This window comes from Megalobrama amblycephala, linkage group LG4 (genome assembly GCF_018812025.1).
Source record: "Megalobrama amblycephala isolate DHTTF-2021 linkage group LG4, ASM1881202v1, whole genome shotgun sequence".
Classification (NCBI taxonomy): Eukaryota; Metazoa; Chordata; class Actinopteri; order Cypriniformes; family Xenocyprididae; genus Megalobrama; species Megalobrama amblycephala.
Genome location: NC_063047.1, coordinates 37,754,771 through 37,780,100, shown reverse-complemented (window position 1 = coordinate 37,780,100; position 25,330 = coordinate 37,754,771). Strand labels below are relative to the sequence as shown.

General features: G+C 39.4%; 1 protein-coding gene across 1 annotated transcript in view; it reads right to left on the bottom strand.

Annotated features, from left to right (window-relative positions):
* The window catches only part of adgrv1 (adhesion G protein-coupled receptor V1), a 178,303-nt gene that overhangs the window by 118,416 nt on the left and 34,557 nt on the right, over nucleotides 1-25,330 (bottom strand). Inside the window, 22 exon segments of the mRNA XM_048189162.1 lie at nucleotides 657-740; nucleotides 969-1,098; nucleotides 1,722-1,915; nucleotides 2,572-2,752; nucleotides 3,191-3,367; nucleotides 5,786-6,159; nucleotides 7,948-8,691; nucleotides 9,696-9,913; nucleotides 10,087-10,213; nucleotides 10,929-11,189; nucleotides 13,853-13,976; nucleotides 14,060-14,223; nucleotides 14,328-14,508; nucleotides 14,667-14,852; nucleotides 17,422-17,548; nucleotides 18,485-18,708; nucleotides 18,888-19,064; nucleotides 20,099-20,428; nucleotides 22,877-23,147; nucleotides 23,515-24,077; nucleotides 24,860-24,973; nucleotides 25,082-25,186. Of these exon segments, the coding sequence (XP_048045119.1) occupies nucleotides 657-740; nucleotides 969-1,098; nucleotides 1,722-1,915; nucleotides 2,572-2,752; nucleotides 3,191-3,367; nucleotides 5,786-6,159; nucleotides 7,948-8,691; nucleotides 9,696-9,913; nucleotides 10,087-10,213; nucleotides 10,929-11,189; nucleotides 13,853-13,976; nucleotides 14,060-14,223; nucleotides 14,328-14,508; nucleotides 14,667-14,852; nucleotides 17,422-17,548; nucleotides 18,485-18,708; nucleotides 18,888-19,064; nucleotides 20,099-20,428; nucleotides 22,877-23,147; nucleotides 23,515-24,077; nucleotides 24,860-24,973; nucleotides 25,082-25,186 (5,056 nt within the window).

Here is a 25,330-nt window from a genome sequence, read left to right as displayed (position 1 = left end):
TTACTACTACTTTTAAACACTTCTAAACAACAGGATGTGTAACAGGTGAAAAACTTGACATTTTCAAAACATAATATACCCCTTCTGGCCTCCCTTAAACATGAAGGCTATTTGCTTTTCCCACGTCTCTAGTGGTATTGCTCACAGGCCTTAGAACTATGTAAACAGCTTGGCAGAAATCAGGGTCAACAATCCGGAGTCTGGGGATTTGACTGTTATGGGCAGCTCTTAAACTTTACAACTTTTAATCTAGGACTTACAGAATGAAGCTTGTGTAAGGGGTGACCTCAATTACACAATAAATCAACAAAAGAAAGAAAAACAAAAAGCACAGTAAGCAGTGAATTAGCATTGGTTAAAAGAAGTTCTGTTGAAAACCTCTGCCAAGGGCCAAATGACAGATAATGGAGCATGGAGTGCCTCTGAAATACAAAAGCAGGAGCTATTCAAGTAGTTAGGAAATAATAAAACAAATAAAACCTCTTCTTCTCAAACTAAAGGGAACTTTGACAATATTAAGAGGCACTGTAGATTTAAAGTCAAGCTGATATTTCTGATTTTCTCACATGATCCAGTCTGGTATTACAGTGAGTATTGGGAATGAAGGAAGAGTAAACACCGAAACACAAAAATGCATGCAGGCTCAAGATTCTTACCATAATGATAGTGAAAGGATGGAAGAAAGAGGTCAGTGTCACTCTCGCCACTTCCGCTGCCTTCGCTAGCAAAAAACGGATCCACTAAAGGAGCACACAGTAGCCAGACAGGAGCACACAGGATTCATACCAGAGATGACAGGAATCACACAGAGTACATATTAAAATCAAACTGAATATTCCATAATCATGCCCGAACACCATGAATGGAGCCCAAAGGAGACATTGCATGCGGAGAAAATCACGGAGGTAAAAGAGAGGACAGAGAATCAATCTAAAAAGCAAGTTTTTAACTGACACAAGTTTTCTTACCTCCTCCATTTGGATTATACAGCTCCACTCTGAAGACTTTGTCCAACTCTGGCACCAAGTTGTCTATAATAGTCACATTGATGTACTTAAATCTTTCGCCAGGCAAGAAGTCTAGAAATCCCTCTGTGTCCTGTCAGAAAATGGTAAGGAATTGTGCCATTTTAATATAAAAAGGAATTTCAGTAGGCAGTCTTGGTAATGGAAAATGACTCTTTTTGTTGGACTGTTTAATAGAGCAAAGACTAACAACATACATACTATTGTTCAAAAGTAAAGATCCTTTATTGACTTTAAGAAGTCTTTTAATCTCACCAAGGCTGCATTTATTTGATCAAAAATACAGTAAAAACAGTAATATTTTAAAATAGTATTACAAACAGTTTTTTTTTTTTAATTATTTTAATACACTTTAAAGTGTAATTTATTCCTATGATTGTAAAGCTTAATTTTCCGCAGTCTGAATTTTCTTACACCGTCTTCAGTGTAATATGATCCTTCAGAAATCATTCTAACATGCTGATTTGGTGCCCAAGAAAACATTTCTTATTATTATCAATGTTGAAAATACTTTTCTTGTGGAAACCATGATGCATTTTCATTTTCAAGATTCTCTGATGAATAGAAAGTTCAATAGAGCAGCATTTATTTAAAACAGAATTCTTTTTAAACATTATAAATGTCTTTACTGTTACTTTTGATTTAATGCATCCTTGCTGAAGATAAGTATAAAGTATTAAAAAAAGTTGCTGATACCTCATAGTCCTCTGAACCAGCAGCTGTGAATGGAGACGTACGATAGCCCACCATCACCCTTCCCAGCAGTCCTTGTGCTCTGGCCACCAGCAGACGGACCACACCAACCTCCTCTTGAACAGTCACATGTGCCTCCTCCAGTGAGGGTCTGATCATGCCCACGGGCACTGGGGTAGTTTGAAACTGCAGCAGGCCTGAAATTATAATAATAAGCAGTCATTTTTGATATGTTTAAATGGAAGAATATAGCTAAAATGCTACTATACTATATATATATATATATATATATATATATATATATATATATATATATATATATATATATATATATATATATATAGTTCAGTCATGAAACTCTAGATGGCGTAGGCTGATAGGTCCTTAATGCAAGCTGATGATAATTATAGCGTTAACTACTTGGCACAAGCTGATTGTTCCATGTCACTTCTGCAGCCAATGAGCTTGTTACTCACACATTTAAATGGCTGGCTACATTCACTATAGCAGTTTGCAGTGAATTTCAGAGTTCCTCTAAAACCCTCCACCTTCCCCAGCTCCACCTGTATAGATCTGCTATGGGTTATTGATAATGCTATTTGTGCAGCAGCACTATGTCTTACTCGCAGCAGTGTATTGGTGTATGTATTGGCAGTAGCAAGTTCCTGTACTCCATAATCAGCAGCAGCAATAATCATCCGCAGCGTAGCAGATCTATTCCGCCAAGACCAAATACATTAACACTGTCATATCCATTACCATGCTAAAAATCTTCAGAGAGTTGTCATGATTGAAGTATGTATGTGTGTGTGTGTGTGTGTGTGTATGTATGTATATGTATATACCAACGTACCATATGGATGATCGCTTGCTTTGACAGTAATATTATTGATGGCTTTGTTTGGGTCAACGCTGGCTCCACTGGTGGGAGTGGAACCTGGTTTCCCATCACCTGATTCAGCCGACACCAGCTTAACCCTGAAGTGCTCATCGACTTCAGGCAGGTCATCATTTAGAACCAGCAAGTTTAAAACCTGTGAGACATCAAATATGAAGTCAATTATGTGTGAGAGTCAATGCATTTACATTGTCAGTTAAACATAAGTGACTAAAACCACCACTAGATGGAGCCATAATTAACAATTTGGATCAACATTCACAAATATCTATTCTCAGATCTGTGGAAAGCTGGAGAGCTGCAGGTGCATCAGAATTTCCTAATGATAAATCAACTGCATTGATTAACATCATTTTCATTATCTAATTTTTATGATGATGACGATATTTCTTTTTAATTGATACTACATGGTTACTGGTGGTTAATGTATATTTGTATTTTCAATATAATTTTATACACAATTGTCATTTGAACAGATGTAGCCCAGGCATTATGCATCAATAATACTCTTACAATTTTAATTAGTGGTCCTGTGGTCATTAATAATAACTGCTTGACAGGTCAATCCTGTTACCTCAGAGCGCTGGCCCGGCAGGAAATGGATGGAGCCTGTAGAATTGGCAAAGTCGGAGGTATTTGACAAGTCTGCGGGAGAATCAACCTGAGTAACGGTGTAGCTTACATAGACATGGTCCAGAGCACCACGTGTGCGCTCCACTACACAGGAGATCATAGAGCCCTCCTCAGATATCTGATAAAGAAAGGATAAAGGTCATTGTAAGCCAAGTACAGCAGAACAAAATGAACTCCAGGACCTTTTACCAGAATTATTTTAACCATTCAGAATTGAATTAGTTGTTGTTAAGTTAAAATGTTATAAACTCGGACTGAGAAACAGACTCAATTTTGACAGGATAAAAGAGTAATTCAGTGTAACCTTGAGTTACATGGTCATTAAACATTGTACAAGAATTCACATTTCACTTAAGTCGCTAAATGTTCGCATTCCTTTTTCAGCTTAGTTATGTTTCTATTTGTTGAGCGCATAAGAGAAAGCACATGCTACTATGTCTCTTCTGTCACTAATTGAGAGGTCTTCCTCTAAAGGAATTCACTGACCATCTGTCTTATTAATCGGACAAGCCATTGGAGATGCCATGCATCCAATCTCCTTGAAGAGAAGAATGCACGCGCCATCCATCCAGGCGTGAAGATAAATTAAATATACATAAAGACATGGTCTCACAACTAGGGGTCATGTTACGTGCTTTCGGAGGGGAGGTAAACCAAACACTGACAAAGAAGCAACTTGGGTACTTAATCAAATAATACAGTTAGATGTTAACTCATTAGACCTTAATTGTGCTGGTCAGAGGCCTATCTGTTTAGCCACATTTCTCATTGAATGTCACCGTTGAATGTCTATTTTTTCAGAATTAGTTAGTGTGTTCATTATTATATTACATTACATTACATTACAAACCCGATTCTAAAACAGTTGGGACACTTTACAAATTGTGAATAAAAAAGGAATGCAATAATTTACAAATCTCATAAACTTATATTTTATTCACAATAGAATATAGATAACATAGCAAATGTTGAAAGCGAGACATTTTGAAATGTCATGCCAAATATTGGCTCATTTTGGATTTCATTAGAGCTACACATTCCAAAAAAGTTGGGACAGGTAGCAATAAGAGGCCGGAAAAGTTACATATAAGGAACAGCTGGAGGACCAATTTGCAACTTATTAGGTCAATTGGCAACATGATTGGGTATAAAAAGAGTCTCTCAGAGTGGCAGTGTCTCTCAGAAGTCAAGATGGGCAGAGGATCACCAATTCCCCAATGCTGCGGCGAAAAATAGTGGAGCAATATCAGAAAGGAGTTTCTCAGAGAAAAATTGTAAAGAGTTTGAAGTTATCATCATCTACAGTGCATAATATCATCCAAAGATTCAGAGAATCTGGAACAATCTCTGTGCGTAAGGGTCAAGGCCGGAAAATCATACTGGATGCCCGTGATCTTCGGGCCCTTAGACGGCACTGCATCACATACAGGAATGCTACTGTAATGGAAATCACAACATGGGCTCAGGAATACTTCCAGAAAACAATGTCGGTGAACACAATCCACCGTGCCATTCGCCGTTGCCAGCTAAAACTCTATAGGTCAAAAAAGAAGCCATATCTAAACATGATCCAGAAGCGCAGGCGTTTTCTCTGGGCCAAGGGCTCATTTAAAATGGACTGTGGCAAAGTGGAAAACTGTTCTGTGGTCAGACAAATCAAAATTTGAAGTTCTTTTTGGAAAACTGGGACGCCATGCCATCCGGACTAAAGAGGACAAGGACAACCCAATTGTCATCAGCGCTCAGTTCAGAAGCCTGCATCTCTGATGGTATGGGGTTGCATGAGTGCGTGTGGCATGGGCAGCTTACACGTCTGGAAAGGCACCATCAATGCTGAAAGGTATATCCAAGTTCTAGAACAACATATGCTCCCATCCAGAAGTCGTCTCATTCAGGGAAGACCTTGCATTTTCCAACATGACAATGCCAGACCACATACTGCATCAATTACAACATCATGGCTGTGTAGAATAAGGATCTGGGTACTGAAATGGCCAGCCTGCAGTCCAGATCTTTCACCCACAGAAAACATTTGGCACATCATAAAGAGGAAGATGTGACAAAGAAGACCTAAGATAGCTGAGCAACTAGAAGCCTGTATTAGACAAGAATGGGACAAAATTCCTATTCCTAAACTTGAGCAACTTGTCTCCTCAGTCCCCAGACGTTTGCAGACTGTTATAAAAAGAAGAGGGGATGCCACACAGTGGTAAACATGGCCTTGTCCCAACTTTTTTGAGATGTGTTGATGCCATGAAATTTAAAATCAACTTATTTTTCCCTTAAAATGATAAATTTTCTCAGTTTAAACATTTGATATGTCATGTATGTTGTATTCTGAATAAAATATTGAAATTTTAAACTTCCACATCATTGCATTCTGTGTTTATTCACAATTTGTACAGTGTCCCAACTTTTTTTGGAATCGGTTTTGTATATTATATTATATTATATTATATTATATTATTAATATTATATATTTATTATAACCATAAATTAGCTGGATAATGATATGAAAGACTTATTTTTCACCTACATCTGGTATACAGGAACCGGTAAAGCCAAAAAGTCCATTGGCATTATCACTCTTCATGACTCTGAGAACGGAGGTAGGTCTGGGCATGGGCAGACGGGCTCCACCTTGAACAGCCACCAGCTGTAGGTAGAAAACCTCCTCACCCTCCTCTTCTTGATCGTCCCGTACTTCGACTAAAAATGACTTCAGTTTCTCCTCCTGTCTGTATGTCAGGTACCCTGACACGTTGTGGAGGTCGGTCTTGGCTGGTTGGTTGTGTAGCTCGTGAATCTCAGAGCGGTTGAGCCAGCTGGAGTACAGCCGGAGGTCTTGTAGAAGACCAGTGAAGCGCTGTTCACCATCTGGGTTGGAACCGATCCTAATAGGTGCAGAATCTGTACGGAGGAAGTTAAATGTAAGGAGTTAGAATGGGTGGTGTGGCTTTGTGGGTAAAGATCTGGGCTTGCAACCAGAATGGTTTGTTTAAACCCCAGAATATCTTGTGCTTGAATGTTACCAGGCTGCTTCAGGTGGGTGGATTCCTGAAGATGCTTGTCACAGACTATGATGCTAAAGGGCTGTAAGTGGTTGGCGTTAATATGTGGTAGCTAAGGTGTTCTGAGTGCTAGGTAACCGCTTACAGGTCAAAGTCAAAAAAGTTTGGTCCCTAAATATGGCTCAGGGTTCTACTTTAAAGTAAGTCTTTTTTCATTTTAAAAGGCAACAAATTTAAGTTTGTTTACTCATAAGTACTTTGACACCTTTCCTCAATAAGAAATGTAATAAGTAATAATAATAATAATAATGATAATAATAATAATAATAATAATAATAATAATAAAATAAGAACAAGTACCACAGTGAAATTAAAATATAAAATAAAGTACATTTTATTATAAGAATAAATAAAAAAATTATTTAAAAAATAAAATAACATTTAAAAATAAATGATTTAGAGTATTCTTGTCCTTAGATTGTGCTTCTCACTGACCATGATGCTAAGGGGCTGCTGGTGGTTGCCAGAGTGCTATGTAAGATATATGTAAGATATTCTGAGTGGTTTTAAGGTGTTTCTATGCAACGGTGTGTTACATAGTTTGCTAGGTCAAAGTCCAAAAAGCTTGGTCCCTGGGTTCCTTTAATGTAAGTCTATGGGACTTTTTCTTCTTTTATTTCACCAATGAAAACCATAAGTTTGATTACTTAGAACAGTGACAGCACACCTCTCCTCGATAAGATGCAGAATTTGATGAATCACTCTTATGTGTAGCATAACCAGTGCTGGACGAGTTATCTGCCAAAGTTTAATACTTAAGAAGGTTAGAATGAGCAGTATGCATTACTAATAAGAATGCATGAACCAAACAAAATCATGTAGCATCATAAATGCACATAATCTATGTTGCAGGATTAAAAAAAGAACATGCCAAGGAACAGCACTGTATTTAAAGCAGTGTATTCAAGCAAACACAGTTTCTGGCCCAGCTAACAAAACATAGTGAAATGTGTCCCTTCCAATCACCATTGGCATAGCCTTCCTACTGGGCTGAAATAATTCATTATATAAGCAGGTGGTTAAGAGGAACGCTTTCTATGATGTGACAGCGGTGAAATTGGAATAAAAAGGGTAGAGTTCATCCTTATTGGTTACACCAGCTTCAAGCAGTAACCTCCTGACCACCAGAGAGACATTCAAAGGCACACAACTGTACAAATTGAGGAAATACGCTTCATAGAGCCCAAACAAGAACGTTGAACAAAGGCCGTAATCACCGGTTAAGCTAACAATCTGAGACGATCTCAAATTTCCTCATAGTTTATGTGTACATTCACTTGACTGACGATGGCATAAGAGATGTCAAGAAAGTCTTGGTGGGGGCTCTTTTGTTTTCAGTTAGAGACAGCATGCCGGCTGCCTTTATGTGCTGTTAACAATGTCCACAAGTGGCCCAGCGTTCAGTCAAGCATATCTTCCTGTGAAACACTAAACAATGGCACAGGGCTCTCACACCAGGCTCTTACCAGATATGGGCCACAAGAGTGGATAAAGAACAACATCTCATTGCTTGACCAACACAAGCATGATGAATTTCTCTTTGAGAGGAACTCTGAATGAAGCAAATATGGCAGAGGTGGTTTCCTAATTTGTAATGAATAAATAAATAAATAAAATTTTTACTCACCATTTATAATGGCTTCTCCTTTTAGACTCTTAATCCCCCCAGGGATTGGGCTCCCATCCAGATAAAACTCAATGATTCCATCTTCCACAGCAATGATGATATGAACCCATGTGTTATCCTCTACAAATTTAGTTGAAGTAGCTCGTGCCACCTGTGTGCTGTTAGATCCTATGGTTGTGTAATGAAGCATAATGGTAACGTGGGACTCATTGGTCTGGACCTGAACTCCATAATATATAGTTCCATTCCCATTGCCTTTAGAAACAATAAACCCATCTGTATTGGGCCTGGGCATCAGCCAGACTGACAGAGTGAAGTTAGCCAGGTTCTGTGGAACCTGCAGATGGGTTTCTGGACTGATGGACCCATAAGCTCCTGGAAGTCCAGAGAAGAAGAATGCATCGGTGCCTGCATGGCGTCTCCTGGCATGTGGACGGAGCTCTACAGCCTGAGGAAATGAGGCCATCAATATCAGGTCTTCCATGGGTGGCAGACCATGTGGAAAAGATCCTGACAGGATTTCCCAGGCCACACGCACATCTCCGAAGGTGCCTTGCTGTCGAAGTATGGTGAAGGATGTGACATCTAACATGTCACTGACTGATAAGACATCCTCTGCTACCTCACGCTCCAGGCTCTCAGGGGCAATTGCGAAAACTCCAAATGGGTCATCATTGAAGGGAATGAGAACGGATGCATTGAGGTCTTTCTTTGCCAGTTTTCCACCTTCACCAGGATAGCCACCTACAGACAACATTGTTTGATGTTGGTCACCAGCATTAGGTATATTTTGCATGCTGGGATGCTGGTTGCTGGTTTTCTGGTTGAACCAGCTGCACTAGCTCAGTTTTCCTTAAAGGGTTAGTTCACCCAAAAATGAAAATTCTGTTTTCATGCACGTTGAAGATTAATCATTTCTAAATAAAATGGTAAATTATGTTTTTGAGCTAACAAAGCACTTGTGATGCTTCATAAAATTTAAGTTAAACCACTGGAGTCACATGGATTATTTTTATGATGTCTTTAATACCTTTCTGGGGCTTGAAAGTTCGTAGTTGCGTAGGCTGTGAATGGAGGGACAGAAAGCTCTCAGATTTCATTTTAAAAAGATCTTCATTTGTGTTCCGAAGATGAACAAAAGTCTCACGGGTTTGGAACGACATGAGGGTGAGTAATCAATGACAGAATTTTCAATTTTGGGTGAACTAACCCTTTAAGAATTGCAAAACTATGCTGGTCCACCAGCAAGACCAGTACTATACCAGCTCTAACCAGCATAAATCAGCCTGGACCAACATGGAATTCATGCTGGTTTATGCTGGAGTTTTCAGCAGGGATGTAACTAATGTAATATATTAGCACAAACTTAAAACTTAACCTCATGGAGCAAGTGCATTAGGCAGGACTTTTCAAAAGGATCATCCCCAACTTTTTTAAATAACTGACAGGTTTTAGTTACGTTAATTAGTTAGTTACGTCACAGTCTTGAACCGCATTGTGCTACTTAGTTTCCTGAGAGTCTGTGGTTTAAGACTGTCATGTAACTAAAACCAGTTATTTGTTTCAGGTGGTATTATGGGGAGGGACATTCTCAATCTAGAGAGCATTTAATTGGACAAAAATATGTGTAGTGCAGGATAATTCATCAATATTTTTGGTCCTTTTGATTCTAGAAGAGAAAGACTGTAGACTAGCATATGGATTGCTTTTTATAAGTCAAGACAATGATATCAAGACAATGACTTTACCTGAGATGTTCATAAGTCTGAGCTCATAAAACTCATTAAACTCTGGGAGCTTGTCAGAAATGGCTTCAAGAACAATAGGTTTTGTCTTCTCCCCTGTGTGAAATACTATAGAACCAGATGTGTTCAGAAACTCCTGGTGAGGTTCAAGGGGGGTGTCATTGGCAAACAGCTGCCAGTATATTGTGACATTGCCAAAGTGTCCTCTGTCTCGAAGAACACTGGAGACACAAAAATGGAAACATAAGTTCGCAGAGAGTAGAGCATGATTGCTTTCTATTTTTTAGTATTATTCTAATACTAAAAGACAATGTTAAATCAAAATCAATCTGTGCTGTTAAATTTACATCCAGTTCAACTGTATATTAGAGGTTGTAGAGAACTGGAGACTCACTAAAAGTTATTGGTTCTTCCCTCCTCCACTGGTTTCTGAGTGGAATCCAGAGAGAATATTCCATTGGCATCATCATTGGCCTCAATCACCACTGTAGCAGTGTGTCGACCATATACCACTGCATCACCTGATAAGATCCATATACAAACACACATGAATATAGGATACAAGTACATTATTACTCTTATACTTTCTTTTATTTATAGGCAGCAAGGCAACTCTTTTTCCTTAAGCATTAGCAGGGCAAGTCATTAAAAAGCTATTTTTTTAAGTAATTTATTCTTATGATCAGTCTACATGAGACACTGTTGTAATTGGTACAAGCTAACCACATCAATCATATTAAACTCAAAACTCTTGATAACGCCCAGCATGCATCTGAACACAGTCCCTCAGGCAAGTGGTTCTTTAATTAACTTTATACAGTCACCCAACCCTTTTCCTTCAATGTTTGTGTGTGTGTGTGTGTGTGTGTGTGTGTGTGTGTGTGTGTGTGTGTGTGTGTGTGTGTGCCACAATACAGGGATTAGAGAGGGCTTTTGAAAGTCAAGGCCAATCAACAGTGCTTTGTGTGAATCAAAACAAATGTTTAATGGGGTGGATTTATTAGCTCTGCAGAACAGTTGAAGAGTTGAGGATTTGTCTCTCAGAGTGGGAATTTAATGAAGCTAATTGGGTAATATAGACAGTGCACTTAAAACATGGAGATTTGTAGGACTGGCACCCAAAATAATGTATCACAAACCAAATGTCAACGCAAGTTGAAATGGACCAAACGTTTGTAAAATAGAATGCACTGGATATCTGTTTAATTAAAACTTATTGAAGAGGATGTGACAAACCCGTGGCGTTGAAGAGAACTATGTAGAATGGTTCATCTGTCTCTGGTAGGTCGTCCTCTACCACAGCAACCGATATGTTCTTCATCCATTCTCCAAAATCAAAGACCAGCATTGAGTCGTTACTCAGTGGAGTGAAGTCACCTGGTGATGTGGCACCGTACTCAAAACGATACTTCACTGTGGTGATAAAATTAGCCAGACCAGCTCGCAGAATGGTGAAATTGGCCACGCCCCCTTCTTGTACTCTCTGAACCACAGGCTCTAGAAAACACATTACAAACGAGAACAAAATGCATTTTATATTGATACAGTGAGCAAATATAACATACCACAACAATGACCAGGACTGGCAAAGGGGTCTATTATGGAAGACAGTTTCCACCTCGGAGTATATATATAAAAAAAAAACTGTTTAAAAGTTTAAGTTCAGTAAGTTTCATTCAGAATATTTTTTTTTTTTTAGTTATTGAAAGAAGTTTCTTATGCTCACTAAAGATGCATTTATTTGATCAATATACAGTACAAACAGTAATATTGTGAAATAATATTATAATTTAACTGTTGGATAAATAACTTTTTTAATGTACTTTAAAATGTAATTTATTCCTGCAAATTTTCAGCTGCCATTTCTCCAGTCTTCAGTGTCACATGATCCTTTAGAAATCATTCTAATATGCTGATTTGGAGCTCAAAAAAAAAAAAAAAAAAAAAAAAAAAACCCTTACTTATTATAAATGTTGAAACTTGTGCTGTTTATTACTTTTTGTGGAAACTAATACATTTTTTTCTTTGGCGAAAAAAAGTTGATTCATTTGTCACTTTTGGTCAGTTAATTAGTTAACCCAAAATGAAAATTATCCCATAATTTACTCACCCTCAAGCCATTTTGTATACATCATTTTTTTTTTTTTTTTTTCTTTCAGCCAAACACAATCAGAGTTATATTAAAAACATATCCTGGCTCTTCCAAGCTTTGTAATGGGAGTGAAGGGTAAAATATTTTGAAGCTCAAAAAAAAAAAAAAAAAAAAAAAAAAAAAAAAATGCATCAATCCATCATAAAAATAACCCATACGGCTTCAGGTGGTTAAAGGGATAGTTCACCCAAAAATGAAAATTTGATGTTTATCTGCTTACCCCCAGAGCATCCAAGATGTAGGTGTCTTTGTTTCTTCAGTAGAACACAAATTATGATTTTTAACTCCAACCGTTGCTGTCTGTCAGTCAAATAATGCTAGTGGATGGGAACTTCTACAATAACAGTAAATAAAACTTGCTTAGACAAGTCCAAATTAAACCCTGCGGCTCGTGACGACACAGTGATGTCTCAAGACACGAAACGATCGGTTTGTGCGAGAAACCGAACAGTATTTATATAATTTTTTACCTCTAATACACCACTATGTCCAACTGCATTCATTACTCGATTCGTTTGGTCTGATTGCGCTCTGACAACGGCAGTGATGTCTAGCACTCATTGAAGTATATGCGCGAGACATCACTGCCGCTGTCAGAGCGCGATCAGACCAAACGAATCGAGTGATGAATGAAAGACATCAATGTGTCATCACGAGCCGCAGGGTTTAATTTGGATTTGTCTGTCGTGTTTTATTTACTCTTATAGTCCAAGTTCCCGCTGACTTGCATTATACCACTGACAGACGGCAGCGGTTGCAGTTAAAAATCATAATTTGTGTTCTACTGAAGAAACAAAGTCACCTACATCTTGGATGCGCTGGGGGTAAGCAGATAAACATCAAATTTTCATTTTTGGGTGAACTATCCCTTTAATAAAGGTGGTCTGAAGCGAAGCTATGTGTTTTTGTAGGAAAAATATCCATATTTATGACTTTATAAACTGTAATAACTGGCTGTACACAAGTCTAGTTCCGGTCAAAGAGTGACCTCTAACCTGACGCAAGACATATTGAAGAACGTGGAAACACAAAAGATAGAGCAAAACAAAGCACCAGTCAAAAATTAGATTTTTTTTTTAAGAGAAATTTTGAAGGAGCTTGAGTTTGTTGCCAGCCTTATTTGTTTGAACCACGAGAGGAGTCTAGACTCACCTAAGCTTACAGTATGCTACTCCTACATCTTACATCATACACCAGAACTCGACTCTCTCATGAATGCGTGGACGGCCATTACCAGAAGCTAGTGATTACAGTTTATAAAGTTATAATAATGGATATTTTTCTTACATCGCTTCGCCATATGGCTCCAGAGGGGCATTAGTAACCTCCTGGAGCCATATGGATTACTTTTATGATGTATGGATGTGCTTTTTTGGGGTTCAAAAAATGGCACCATTCACTCATATTATAAAGCTTGGAAGATCCTGGATATTTTTGTAATATAACCCTGATTGTGTTTGGCTGAAAAAAGAAAGTCATATACATCTAGGTTGGCTAGAGGGTGAGTAAATTATGGGATAATTTTCATTTTTGGGTGAACTACCCCTTTAATGCATCCTTGCTAAATAAAAGTATGCATTTGTTTATATACTGTATTTAAACTTCTCAAAATTGTTGCTTCATTTCCCACACAATGAATTTACATGCCACAATGTATCTTTATTAGTTATTTCAAACATTATCTCACAATTTTTTTTTGACTCTGAGTGCCCTGCTGAAAAGTCCAGCATAAAACCAGCAGGAAGGTCCAGGCAGGTTTATGATGGTTGAATCTGGTATAGTGTTTGTCTAGCTGGTGAACCAGCATAATCATTCTGATCTCAAGCAAAACTGAGCTAGTGTAGCTGCTCTACTAGCATTCCCGCTTCCAGCGCTGGTGACCAGAAAACCAGCAACCAAAATATACTTTATGTGGTAAGCAGCAATGCTGGATTTTTCAGCAGGGGCCTCATGTGTAACATTTTTGTCTTCAAATAAATATTTATATTATAATGAATCCCAAACATACCGGCAAAATATATTGGATCATCATTCTCACGAATGCTTAACCTTGCACTGAGATTGCTTCCTAGTCTTGCTCCACCCGTTGTATTCAGAAGGGTGATGGTGAAATTTTCAATTTTCTCTGGGATCTGCATCAAACAAATGATCAATTTGTAATATAAATATAGTTTGTCGTCAAGAAACAGTATTATCGACAACTGCTGAAGCTTACCTCATCTGGCACAGAAAATAGGGTCAGGTTCTTCAGGTACTCCCCTTCAGCAAAGATGATCTCACCCTGCACTGGGTTAATGTCTCCTGAATGGGTCGGCTCAAGAATCCACAAGACTGACACGTTCCCAAACCTACCCCTGCTTCTCCCAATGGGGAAGGATGCTATCAGAGATCATAATGAGATGTTATTTTAAAATGACAAACAACTGAAACTAAAAGATAAGAAAGTGAAGTGACCCAAAACTGTAGCTTAAAGATCTCTGTACCTGACTGAACATCCATGGCTTTACTCTCATTGATGGTGAAGACTAGGTCAGGTTGAATGAACTCAATGACCCCAAATGGGTCATCACTTTTACGCACGGTAATGTTGACCTGCCTTCGGTTACCAAGGCGACTAGCTGGCGTGCTGTGGCTGCTAAGGACCACTGAGAATGTCTCATCTAGCTGAAGACAAAACAGACAAAAATATGTGAAGTGTTACATCTTAACATTAAGGGAAATGTAAGGAAGTTTGTAGATCATCTGACGTAATACAAGGTCAGTTACAGTATATTATTATGATAAACATTAGTCACCACTAATCATTAGTCCTGAAGACTTACCTCTGGTATCCCATCAGGCTTGGCTACTAGGGCCACCATCACTTCCCTCTCCCCTGGCTGGAACTCTAGGATCCCTGTGGCACCATAAAACTGAGCATTTCCAGAAGGAATCACTGTATATCTTATGAGTTGGTTGAGTAACTGGCCCTGTTCTCTGATCACCCTCAGTTCAACTGTCTCCCCCTCCTGCACAGCCAACAAATCATCGATCAAGTCACATTTGTGTGTAATTTCCAAGTAATCACAAAAAAAAAAAAAAAAGTTAGGATCAAAATTATAGTTGAATAATACAATTAGTAGATATACAAGTACTTGCCAAGAAATAGGCTACTTTCGGAAACTGACGTGCAATGTTATATGCTAAACTCCGTCTGAAACTATTTAGAATTTTGCTATTATATAGTAAGTGTTGAGTGGGTGGTGAGTGAGTGAGTGAATTAGTGGGTGAGTGAGTGACTGAGTGAGTGACTGAGTGAGTGAGTGAGTGAGTGAATTAGTGGGTGAGTGAGTGAGTGAGTGAGTGAGTGAGTGAGTGAGTGAGTGAGTTAGTGAGTGAGTGAGTGAGTGAGTGAGAGGGTGGATGAGTGAGTGGGGGGATGGAAGGTGAGTGAGTGAGTGAGTGAGTGAGTGAGTGAGTGAGTGAGTGAGTGAGTGAGTGAGTGAGTGAGTGAGGGTGTGGATGAGTGAGTGGGGGGATGGAGGGTGTGTGAGTGAGTGAGTGAGTGAGTGAGTGAGTGGGTGAGTGAGTAAGTGAGTGAGTGAGTGAGTGAGTGAGTGAGTAATCAGTGAGTGAGTGAGTCGGTGGGTGGGTGGGTGAGTGAGTGAGTCAGTGAGTGACTCAGTGAGTGAGTGAGTGAGTGAGTGGATGAGTGAGTGTGTGAGTGAGGGGGTGGATGAGTGAGTGCGTGAGTGAGTGAGTGAGTGAGTGAGTGAGTGAGTGAGTGAGTGAGTGGAGGGATGGAGGGTGAGTGAGTGGATGAGTGAGTGTGTGAGTGGGGGGGTGGAGGGTGAGTGAGTGGATGAGTGAGTGAGTGAGTGAGTGAATTAGTGGGTGAGTGAGTGGGGGGTGGATGAGTGAGTGAGTGAGTGAGTGAGTGGGGGGATGGAGGGTGAGTGAGTGGATGAGTGAGTGTGTGAGTGGGGGGTAGAGGGTGAGTGAGTGGATGAGTGAGTGAGTGAGTGAGTGAATTAGTGGGGGGGTGGATGAGTGAGTGAGTGAGTGAGTGAGTGAGTGAGTGGGGGGATGGAGGGTGAGTGAGTGGATGAGTGAGTGTGTGAGTGGGGGGGATGGAGGATGAGTGAGTGGATGAGTGAGTGAGTGAGTAATCAGTGAGTGAGTGAGTCGGTGGGTGGGTGGGTGAGTGAGTGAGTCAGTGAGTGACTCAGTGAGTGAGTGAGTAAGTGGATGGGTGAGGGGGTGGATGAGTGAGTGCGTGAGTGAGTGGAGGGATGGAGGGTGAGTGAGTGAGAGTGGGGGGGTGGAGGGTGAGTGAGTGGATAAGTGAGTGAGTGAGTGAGTAATCAGTGAGTGAGTGAGTCGGTGGGTGGGTGGGTGAGTGAGTGAGTGAGTCAGTGAGTGACTCAGTGAGTGAGTGAGTGAGTGGATGAGAGAGTGCGTGAGTGAGGGGGTGGATGAGTGAGTGTGTGAGTGAGTGGGGGGATGGAGGGTGAGTGAGTGGATGAGTGAGTGTGTGAGTGGGGGGTGGAGGGTGAGTGAGTGGATGAGTGAGTGAGTGAGTGAATTAGTGGGTGAGTGAGTGGGGGGGTGGATGAGTGAGTGAGTGAGTGAGTGAGGGGGTGGATGAGTGAGTGGGGGATGGAGGGTGTGTGAGTGAGTGAGTGAGTAATCAGTGAGTGAGTGAGTCGGTGGGTGGGTGGGTGGTAGGGTGAGTGAGTCAGTCAGTGAGTGACTCAGTGAGTGCGTGAGTGAGGGGGTGGATGAGTGAGTGAGTGTGTGAGTGGGGGGATGGAGGGTGAGTGAGTGGATGAATGAGTGAGTGAGTAATCAGTGAGTGAGTGAGTCGGTGGGTGGGTGGGTGAGTGAGTGAGTGAGTCAGTGAGTGACTCAGTGAGTGAGTGAGTGGATGAGTGCGTGAGTGAGGGGGTGTATGAGTGAGTGCGTGAGTGAGTGAGTGAGTGAGTGAGTGAGTGAGTGAGTGGGGGGATGGAGGGTGAGTGAGTGGATGAGTGAGTGTGTGAGTGGGGGGTGGAGGGTTAGTGAGTGGATGAGTGAGTGAGTGAGTGAGTGAATTAGTGGGTGAGTGAGTGGGGGGGTGGATGAGTGAGTGAGTGAGTGGAGGGATGGAGGGTGAGTGAGTGAGTGAGTGGGGGGTGGATGAGTGAGTAAGTCAGTGAGTAATCAGTGAGTGAGTGAGTCAGTGGGTGGATGAGTGAGTGAGTGGGTGAGTGAGTGAGTCAGTGAGTGAGTGAGTGAGTCAGTGAGTGAGTGGGTGGGTGGATGAGTGAGTGTGTGAGTGAGTAATCAGTGAGTGAGTCGGTGGGTGGGTGGGTGAGTGTGTGAGTGAGGGGGTGGATGAGTGTGTGAGTGAGTGAGGAGGTGAGTGAATGAGTGTGTGAGTGAGGGGGTGGATGAGTGAGTCAGTGAGTGAGTGGGTGAGTGAGTGAGTCGGTGGGTGGGTGGGTGGATGAGTGGGTGAGTGAGTGAGTGAGTGAGTGAGTGGGTGAATGAATCAAATGAATGAATGAATGAATGAATGAATGAATGAATGAATGAATGAATGAATGAATGCCTTACATTGATCAACCAAGGTCCTTTAGAGACTTGTGAAAACTCAAATATTCCTCCAGGGTCATCGTTCTCCAAAATGACAATTTCTCGGCTGGTGAAACCTGGTTTCAGGATCTGATTGTCCACATTCGTCCTGTACAACAATATGGTGATCATCAGTGACACTGTAATGTAATATTTTTAGAAAGTTGTAAAAATGTACTGTAATATATTATGCATTTTATGTGTCTTATAAATATGCCCATACTGCTTAAAACAGAACATGATTGTGTATTATAATATACCATTCTGTAACAAACTTTTTGACAGATTTGTATTTTGGATGTGTATGAGTGTGTTCACTGGAATTTGAAAGTGTCTTAAATATGCTTGACCTAAGGCCTCTTGGTTATGCTGATTTAACAAGTCATGTTTTAGCGTAACCCACTATCTTCCCTCCTCAGCGGGGGTCTTGTGCATAAACTGAGCTTGGCTTGGTCTGAGCACTGAAGGCTCCAGATAATTAGTAAAATGGCTGACAAAGAGCTTGCAGGAGAAGTGTTCCAAACAAACGCATTCAGAGGATGTGCTGCATGCATACAAACACCGATGTTTTTACAGGACAGAATAAAGGAACTTGGTAAATGAGGTGCTAAATGAGTACAAGCAACGTTTGCCTGCATCCAAGTGCAGTAACCCCCAACATATACAAACACACTCTTGCTATTCATTTCACACACCCAAATAAAAGAGACATCCCCCATCGAAACATTAAGACAAAGCCCCTGAAAGTTCAGAGTGGATACTTTTCCACATAAAGAGTTGATTCACAGCACACAATAAGGCACAGTCTCTCTAGTACACACTTACCCAAAGTACACTACAAAACGAGCGGTTTCTACCCTACGAAAGAAAAGTGGGGGTGGACAAAGACAGTACCGGCATAATGAGTACAAAATAAACAAACACTTTGATTAAATTAAAACTGCACATACTATATGTGTGTAGCCTATAGTGGATCCAAAAAGTATTAGGACACTTAAATCACACCTTAAAATGTCTAGATGTCATTATGACAAGTAAAACAGACCTGTCTAATGTAAGAATGATGGTCTCATTGATCTCTGGGATGTTGTCAGCATTTACACTGATGTTAATCGCTGCTTCACTTTGTCCTGAGAGGAACATGACTGATCCAGTGAAAGGTGAAATGTCACCCTCAGTGACATCATCTCTGTTCTCGCCAGTGGGCCGCAGACTCCAGAAGACCACTGCCTGACCATCAGTCCCATCTCGCCTCAGCTGAAGAGTTATCTAAAATCAGAGAGAATACCTTTTTCCATATTTTCTCCATCCAAGTATACAGTAGGGTCAAAATGTCTGAGACCACATCAAAAATCTGTGATTATATTTCTGCATTAAAACAGGATTTTGAAAAAAGAAGAAAAAAAAAAAAAAAAAGAAATAATATCGTCCATGAGAGTCTTGTATACCAAGCTGGTGTTTGAAGCTTCTGGTTCCAGCGCCACCACTGTCTGATTACTGGTAAAGCCAATCTCTCCGTTAGCAATATCAGGTGTGATGATCAGGGAGATGTTCAAAGCTCCTACAAAACGAGGACTCACAGATGGGATTGGTGGGGTGATGTTCTCCAACTGCACACTGTCCAACTAAGGAGAGACCAGAAACTTATTTTAGTAAATGTAATATGTATATATTTTTTAAATGAAAAAAAAAAAAAAAAAAAAAAAAAAAAAATGAATTTGAATGATTTTTTGCAACAAATGTCAATTGGAAATGTTTAATTCTCTTTTATTGTCATACTGTTACGAATAACCTGTCAAACAAGCACTTCACATGCTTGGTCATCCTCTTCTGAGCATTTTTTCTCTCTTTCAAGGGCTCTTGTATTGCTTCTCTACATAATCAACAAGTCAACACTAATTCCAAGGCAACAAGCCAGAAGCCACACTACTGTTAAAACGTTTTGTGTCTGTAAGATTTTTTAAAAGGTTTTTGAAAGAAGTCTCTTATGCTCACAAAGGCTGCATTTATTTGATCAAAAATACAGTAAAACAGTCATATTGTGAGATTGCAATTGAACTTTTTAGTATTAAAAGATATAGTATCAAAGTATTAAAATGTAACTGTTTTATATTGTATATATTTTAAATGAAATATTATCCTGTGGTGGCAAGGCTGAAGTTTCAGCAGCCATTACTTCACTTCAGTGCCACACTATCCTTCAGCAATCATTCTAATATGCTGATTTAAAGCTCAAGAAACACTTTTTTTTTTTTTTTTGTAGAAACTATGATAAAAAAATAGGATTCATTGATGAATATAAATTTCAAAAGAACAGCATTTATTTGAATTATAAATCTTGCTCACTTTTGATCATTTTTGCTCACTTTTGATCAATTTAACACAGCCTTGCTAAATAAAAGCATTAATTTCTAAAAAAAAAAAAAAAAAAAAAAAAAAATCAGTAGTGCACGTCCTCACAATATTGCTAATTAATGAACAACAAACAGTTGATGCTTTTAGGTATATAAATAAATAAATAAATGAAATAAACAGCTTCATAATTAAAGTAATTTATATTTATACAGATGCTTTTAACCACAAAGAATTCAAGCTATACATTTTAACAGTATATGCATATGTTGACATTGTTAAAAGGTCTTTAAATGACATATCCTACCTGTATGAGGAAATGAGCCCCATTCTGCAGAAAGGCATCATTTCGAATGGGCAAGATGAGTTGAGCTTGTGACTGACCGGAACTGAACAGCACACTGTTGACACTGGTACCATTCAGCACCCCATCCCTGGCTCGGGAGGGGTCCAATGGTCTGGCAGGTATGTAGAGGGCAGTTAGGGTAAGTCGTACCTCTCCCATGGTCCCCCCTTCTCGGAGGAAGCTAAGTGACAGGAAGCGTCCCTCTGGCTGACTCTGAATACTTTGATTCTTTCTTGGATGAAAGCCAAATTGACCATAAACATCATCACTATCTTGAATGAAGAATAGCATCTGTGAAAGAAGAACAATAGTTCCGTTTCATTACAGGAATGTTCCGTCTTCCATAGTTAAGCTTAGTAATAGACAATTACTATAGACAATCATTTCAATCACTCAAACTTTAGTTTGTTCCAACAAGCAAAAATACAGTAATTCACTTAGTCTATGGATCAAAAAAACATTACTCCAGAATAAACATTAACGCCCATTGGATCTAAAAATGTGGGACACAAAAAATATTAATGACTATTGTAATGACCATTGACTTCCAATGTATGACAAAAAACAAAACAAAACAAAATGATACGAAACAAAAAACAAATAAAAAAACCACTAGGCATTTCTCTAAAAGAGAGTCATACAGGCTTGGAAAGACATGAGGGTGAGTAAATGATGACATTACATTATATGCAACATTACTTACTATTCTTGTCTTTGTCATGTTCTATTCAAAATATCAAATGTATATACCAAAAGGAGATATAGAGAAAAAAAGAACCCACAGGATTTCCATTGGTAATGCACAACCAGAGGTTCATCCTAAAACAGTTGCCCCAAAGCCAAAAATAAACAAAAAACAAAAAAACAACCACATAACACTGTGTCCTAACTAAACACGATTTTATAAGATTCCAGCAACAGGCAATTTTTCTGTTTATACCATGAATCACAACCATTCACAAGAGTGTGTGTCCATCTCTCTCTGCAAGTACACTGCTGTCTCCCAATCAAAATGAAATGGATAAGTACAAAATCAATTTCATTAAAAAGACATGAAATACAAAATTTGAATGTTCTTGTTTCCTTAATTTTCAAAATTTGAATCCATTTCTTGTTTTTAATCCATTTGAATCCATTATCCATTGTCGCTTTCATTGTGGCTATTGAAGTAATGCAAAAAATGATATTCAACTCAAATTAAACAATTTAAATAGTGGTTAAAAAAAAAAAAAAAACAGATACTTATAGCTGTCATCCACAATGTTGCAGAAATAAACAACTTCAAAAATAGAATCCCCTGTCGCTTGTTATGCCATGGTGGAAAACAAAAACTCTTATTGACATGGTAAATATACCTTTTTATCTCATGTCACAGCATGTCTGGTTATGTGCAAAGCTCACATAGCTCAAATAACGCAATTTAAAATGTATATAAACAAACACTTTAACAAATATACAAGCACATTGTAAAAGTGCAAATTTTCTTGAAAAGTGCAAAACATTTGTACTTTTCTGGTTTTAAACCCTCCGATGTGTCTTGCCCCAAAGATTTCCAATGGAAACAAATTACTATAAATATGATTTCAGTTTTTTAACTCCAATCATACCTAAAGAAAGACTCAATATCATCTGTAGTAATTCACAATGTCAGAAATTGCAACTAAATCATTGCTTTAAAGTTTAGTTTCCTCTATCATAACCTGATATTTTCCTCTCTATATAAAAACCTGTAACACACAGCAATAAACAACTGTCACCATTCATTACAGTGAATGTAACATCAGACTATCTGTGTAAAACTCACAGCGAACTAATCTTAGAAAGCCCTTCTCTTTCATTAGACATCACGAGAGTGTAAAAATAGCATTCATGGCTAGTTTATTACTCTGTCATTTACCCAAGCCTCATCAGACCAAGGCACAAGACCTCTCTAAATATTTGTAGTACTGCAATTTGGGGATTTTTTTTTCAGTGAATTTACAGACAGTTGACATGAATAGGCTCCTCACACTTAGTTTTCACATCCTGCAAAGCCAATTCAGCCATCAAACTCCTGCTTACACTTATGGGTAACTGATGGGTTTATACATAAACACGGGTTGGATTTATCCACTCCTTTCACACATAATCAAAGTTGCAACAGACAAGTTATAAAGAGAACACACAGCCTCCCACAGGCTCTGCTGTGGGCTATTTTGTGCTGGGACCACATGAAGGGAACACCCAAGTGACACTCAGTGTAACCAGCAGTCTGTGATGCTGCTGTGCCAGAGAGACACATGTGTCTCATTTTACACCACATCCGCTTAAACGGACTAAGTGCTGCCCAGATGGTAACTAAGAACCAGCTCTGATCCAGGAACTTCCTCTTTGACAAGGGGTCTGAGCCAGAGTAAGACAACAACCTCCCTGGATGTCTCACCACAAACCTCCCAGTGAGGTCCAAGAGGGATCTGCTACCATGGCTGTCTGAAATGAAGCATAAAGGTCTAGAATATCATCAAAGAGGGTGACATTTCAACATGTAAGACAACCAGTGCCCGGGTACACTATGAATAATAATATTCTCCTTCCAAAAATGAAAAAGAGTGCTTTAAGTTGTCATCAACGTCAACTCGCACTTTAGTTTTTCATAACTAAATCCACCTCAGAATTGAGCAACCACCGATCTATGATCTGCAATCCAAACAGATTCTCTAAACGCATTAGCTAAAGACCAAACACATGCCAAGCACTCACTTCCATAGGCTCATCCACTTCAGCCCCTCCTTGTACAGATCCTGGGATCAATCTGAGGAGGAAGGCCTCTGCTTCTTCAGGAAGGTTGTCCTGAGTGATGTTTAAAGGCAGTACAGCATTCATCTGGCCCTCAGCAAACCTCAGGGTACCCGACACAGGGTTAAGGTCGGCAGAGACTGGAGTCCTATCTGTGGAGTTTCTCGTAATATTCCATTGAACTGAAACAGCTCCATGAGTTCCTCCATTACGCACAATGATGATGCCTTTGTATCTGAGACAGAGAAACTTTATCAGTGTATGATTTATAATTATAATTTATGAAGTCGTAATTTTTTTTGTTTTGTTTTTGTGCACAATAAGTATTCTCGTCGCTTCATAACATTAACCACTGCATTCACGTCGACTATTTTATGTCTTTAATACCTTTCTGGACCTTGAAAGTGGTGGTTAAATTGCTGTCTATGGAGGAGTCAGAAAGCTCTTTATTTCATCAAAAATATCTTCATTTGTGTTCTGAAAATGAACGAAGGTCTTACGGGTGTGGAACGACATGAGTAATTAATGACAGAATTTTCATTTTTGGGTGAACTAACCCTTTAATGCAAGTATCTTTACACTGTAAACAATATTCTACTTACATCGGGTTCAGGTCTTCATTGATGATGTGTGGTTGTATTGGGGAAGGACTGATTGACAGGACTCCATAAGGCTTATCATTGGGTTCGATGGTCACAAGTGCCATACTTGGAGTCATCAGCACCGCGTCCCCCAATAGGGTCTCTTCCAGAAGAACCACCTGGAAAGACTCTGCAATCTCCGGAATGTTGTCATCTCTGATGCTGAAGCGGAGTTCTGTTTCATGGACCCCTGGAGGGAAAACAACCATCCTCTCTGTCTGTAGATCCACAAAGTCTGCCAACAGTGTAGCACTGGCCGCCCCACTGCCCGTAACTACTGCATAGGCCACAGATACTGTTCTGTCATCAGAACCGATCAGAAGACCATCCTCAGTTCTACCACGTGTAACGGTAAGAGAAATGACACCGACATTCTCCGGCACAACCAGTGTGGGCTTGGAGAAGCGGATGGGAGCATCATTACGGGAGATCTTGATCTGCACACTGCTTCTGTTAGGATTGAGTAACGCTCCGCCAGCTGCTTCTGTCAAACGCACTGTGAAGGTTTCATCATCTTCTGGAAGCTAAAGGAGATTTGAGATAAAAATCAACACATATTATGATTAAGACTTATGCAGAACATCTAACTGTTGATGTGACGTTTTATTAAGGTCAAAAAGAAACAAAAAATAGACAATTGAGAGTTATAAAGTCCAAATCTGAGGGGAAAAAAAAGACTTTTCTTGCAATTTCTCACAATTCAGACCTTTTCTCGCATTTCTGACTTTTTTTTCCTCGCAATGGCGAGTTTATATCTCACAATTCCTACTTTTTTCTCACAATTGTGAGTTTATATCTCGCAATTCTGATTTATTTTCTTAAAATTGCAAGATATAAACTCGCAATTGCGAGTTATAAAGTCCAATTCTGAATAAAAAAAGACTGACTTTTCTCAGAATTCTGACTTTACAACAAGTTTATATCATGCAATTCTGAGAAAAAAAGTCAGAATTGTGAGATAAAAAAAAAAAAAAAAAAAGGCAATTACCTCTTTTTTATTATTATTATTATTCAGTGGTGGAAACAAGCTTCCACAGCATACACGCAAATTGAGAAATATAATAAATATAGTCAAAATGCACATTCTTGGCCCCTCTTCTCCAAACAGTCTGGAAATATAACCCACTTCTTAGAATTCAATCAACTGTGAATGGATGAAATCAAGTCTCAGCCTGCACGTTTTTCTCATTAAAAAGACAAATTCTCTCAGAAATGCGCACATTTCAGAAAAAAAAAAAAGTGTTGCAAATGGGTTTCACATTAACTTTAAGCTGTTTATTAAAAAAAAAAAAAAAAAAAACAGTACCTTGTCATCTTGTATCATGATGCTGAAAATTACAACAGCACGACCAGGAGGAATAGTGATGTTCCCCATGTCTGGACTGAGATCTTCACTGGCAGGGTTTGGACCTCCAAAAATCTGTGAATTAATAAAAAAAATACAGATAGAGAATATGCAATATAATCAACAACCACAAGGTTTTTTTTTTTTCCTCTGCAGAGTCACAAACTGTCTGGCAATGCTCACCTCAAAGTTGACGGTCACAGTTCCATAGGTTCCCTTCTCTCGGAGAAGAGTGAGAGGCACATACTGGCTTCTACCTCTTGGCTCCTCCACAGTAATGAGGGAGGTCTAAACAAAAAGCAAACTTCAATCACTGGTTCATCTATGGACTGACAGAATTAGAAATTAGGGATATCAGGAACTGCTTTAACAGATCAAGAGAAGAGGTCCCATGACACGGATGTCCAGTCCTGGTCCTGGAGGGCCAAGTTC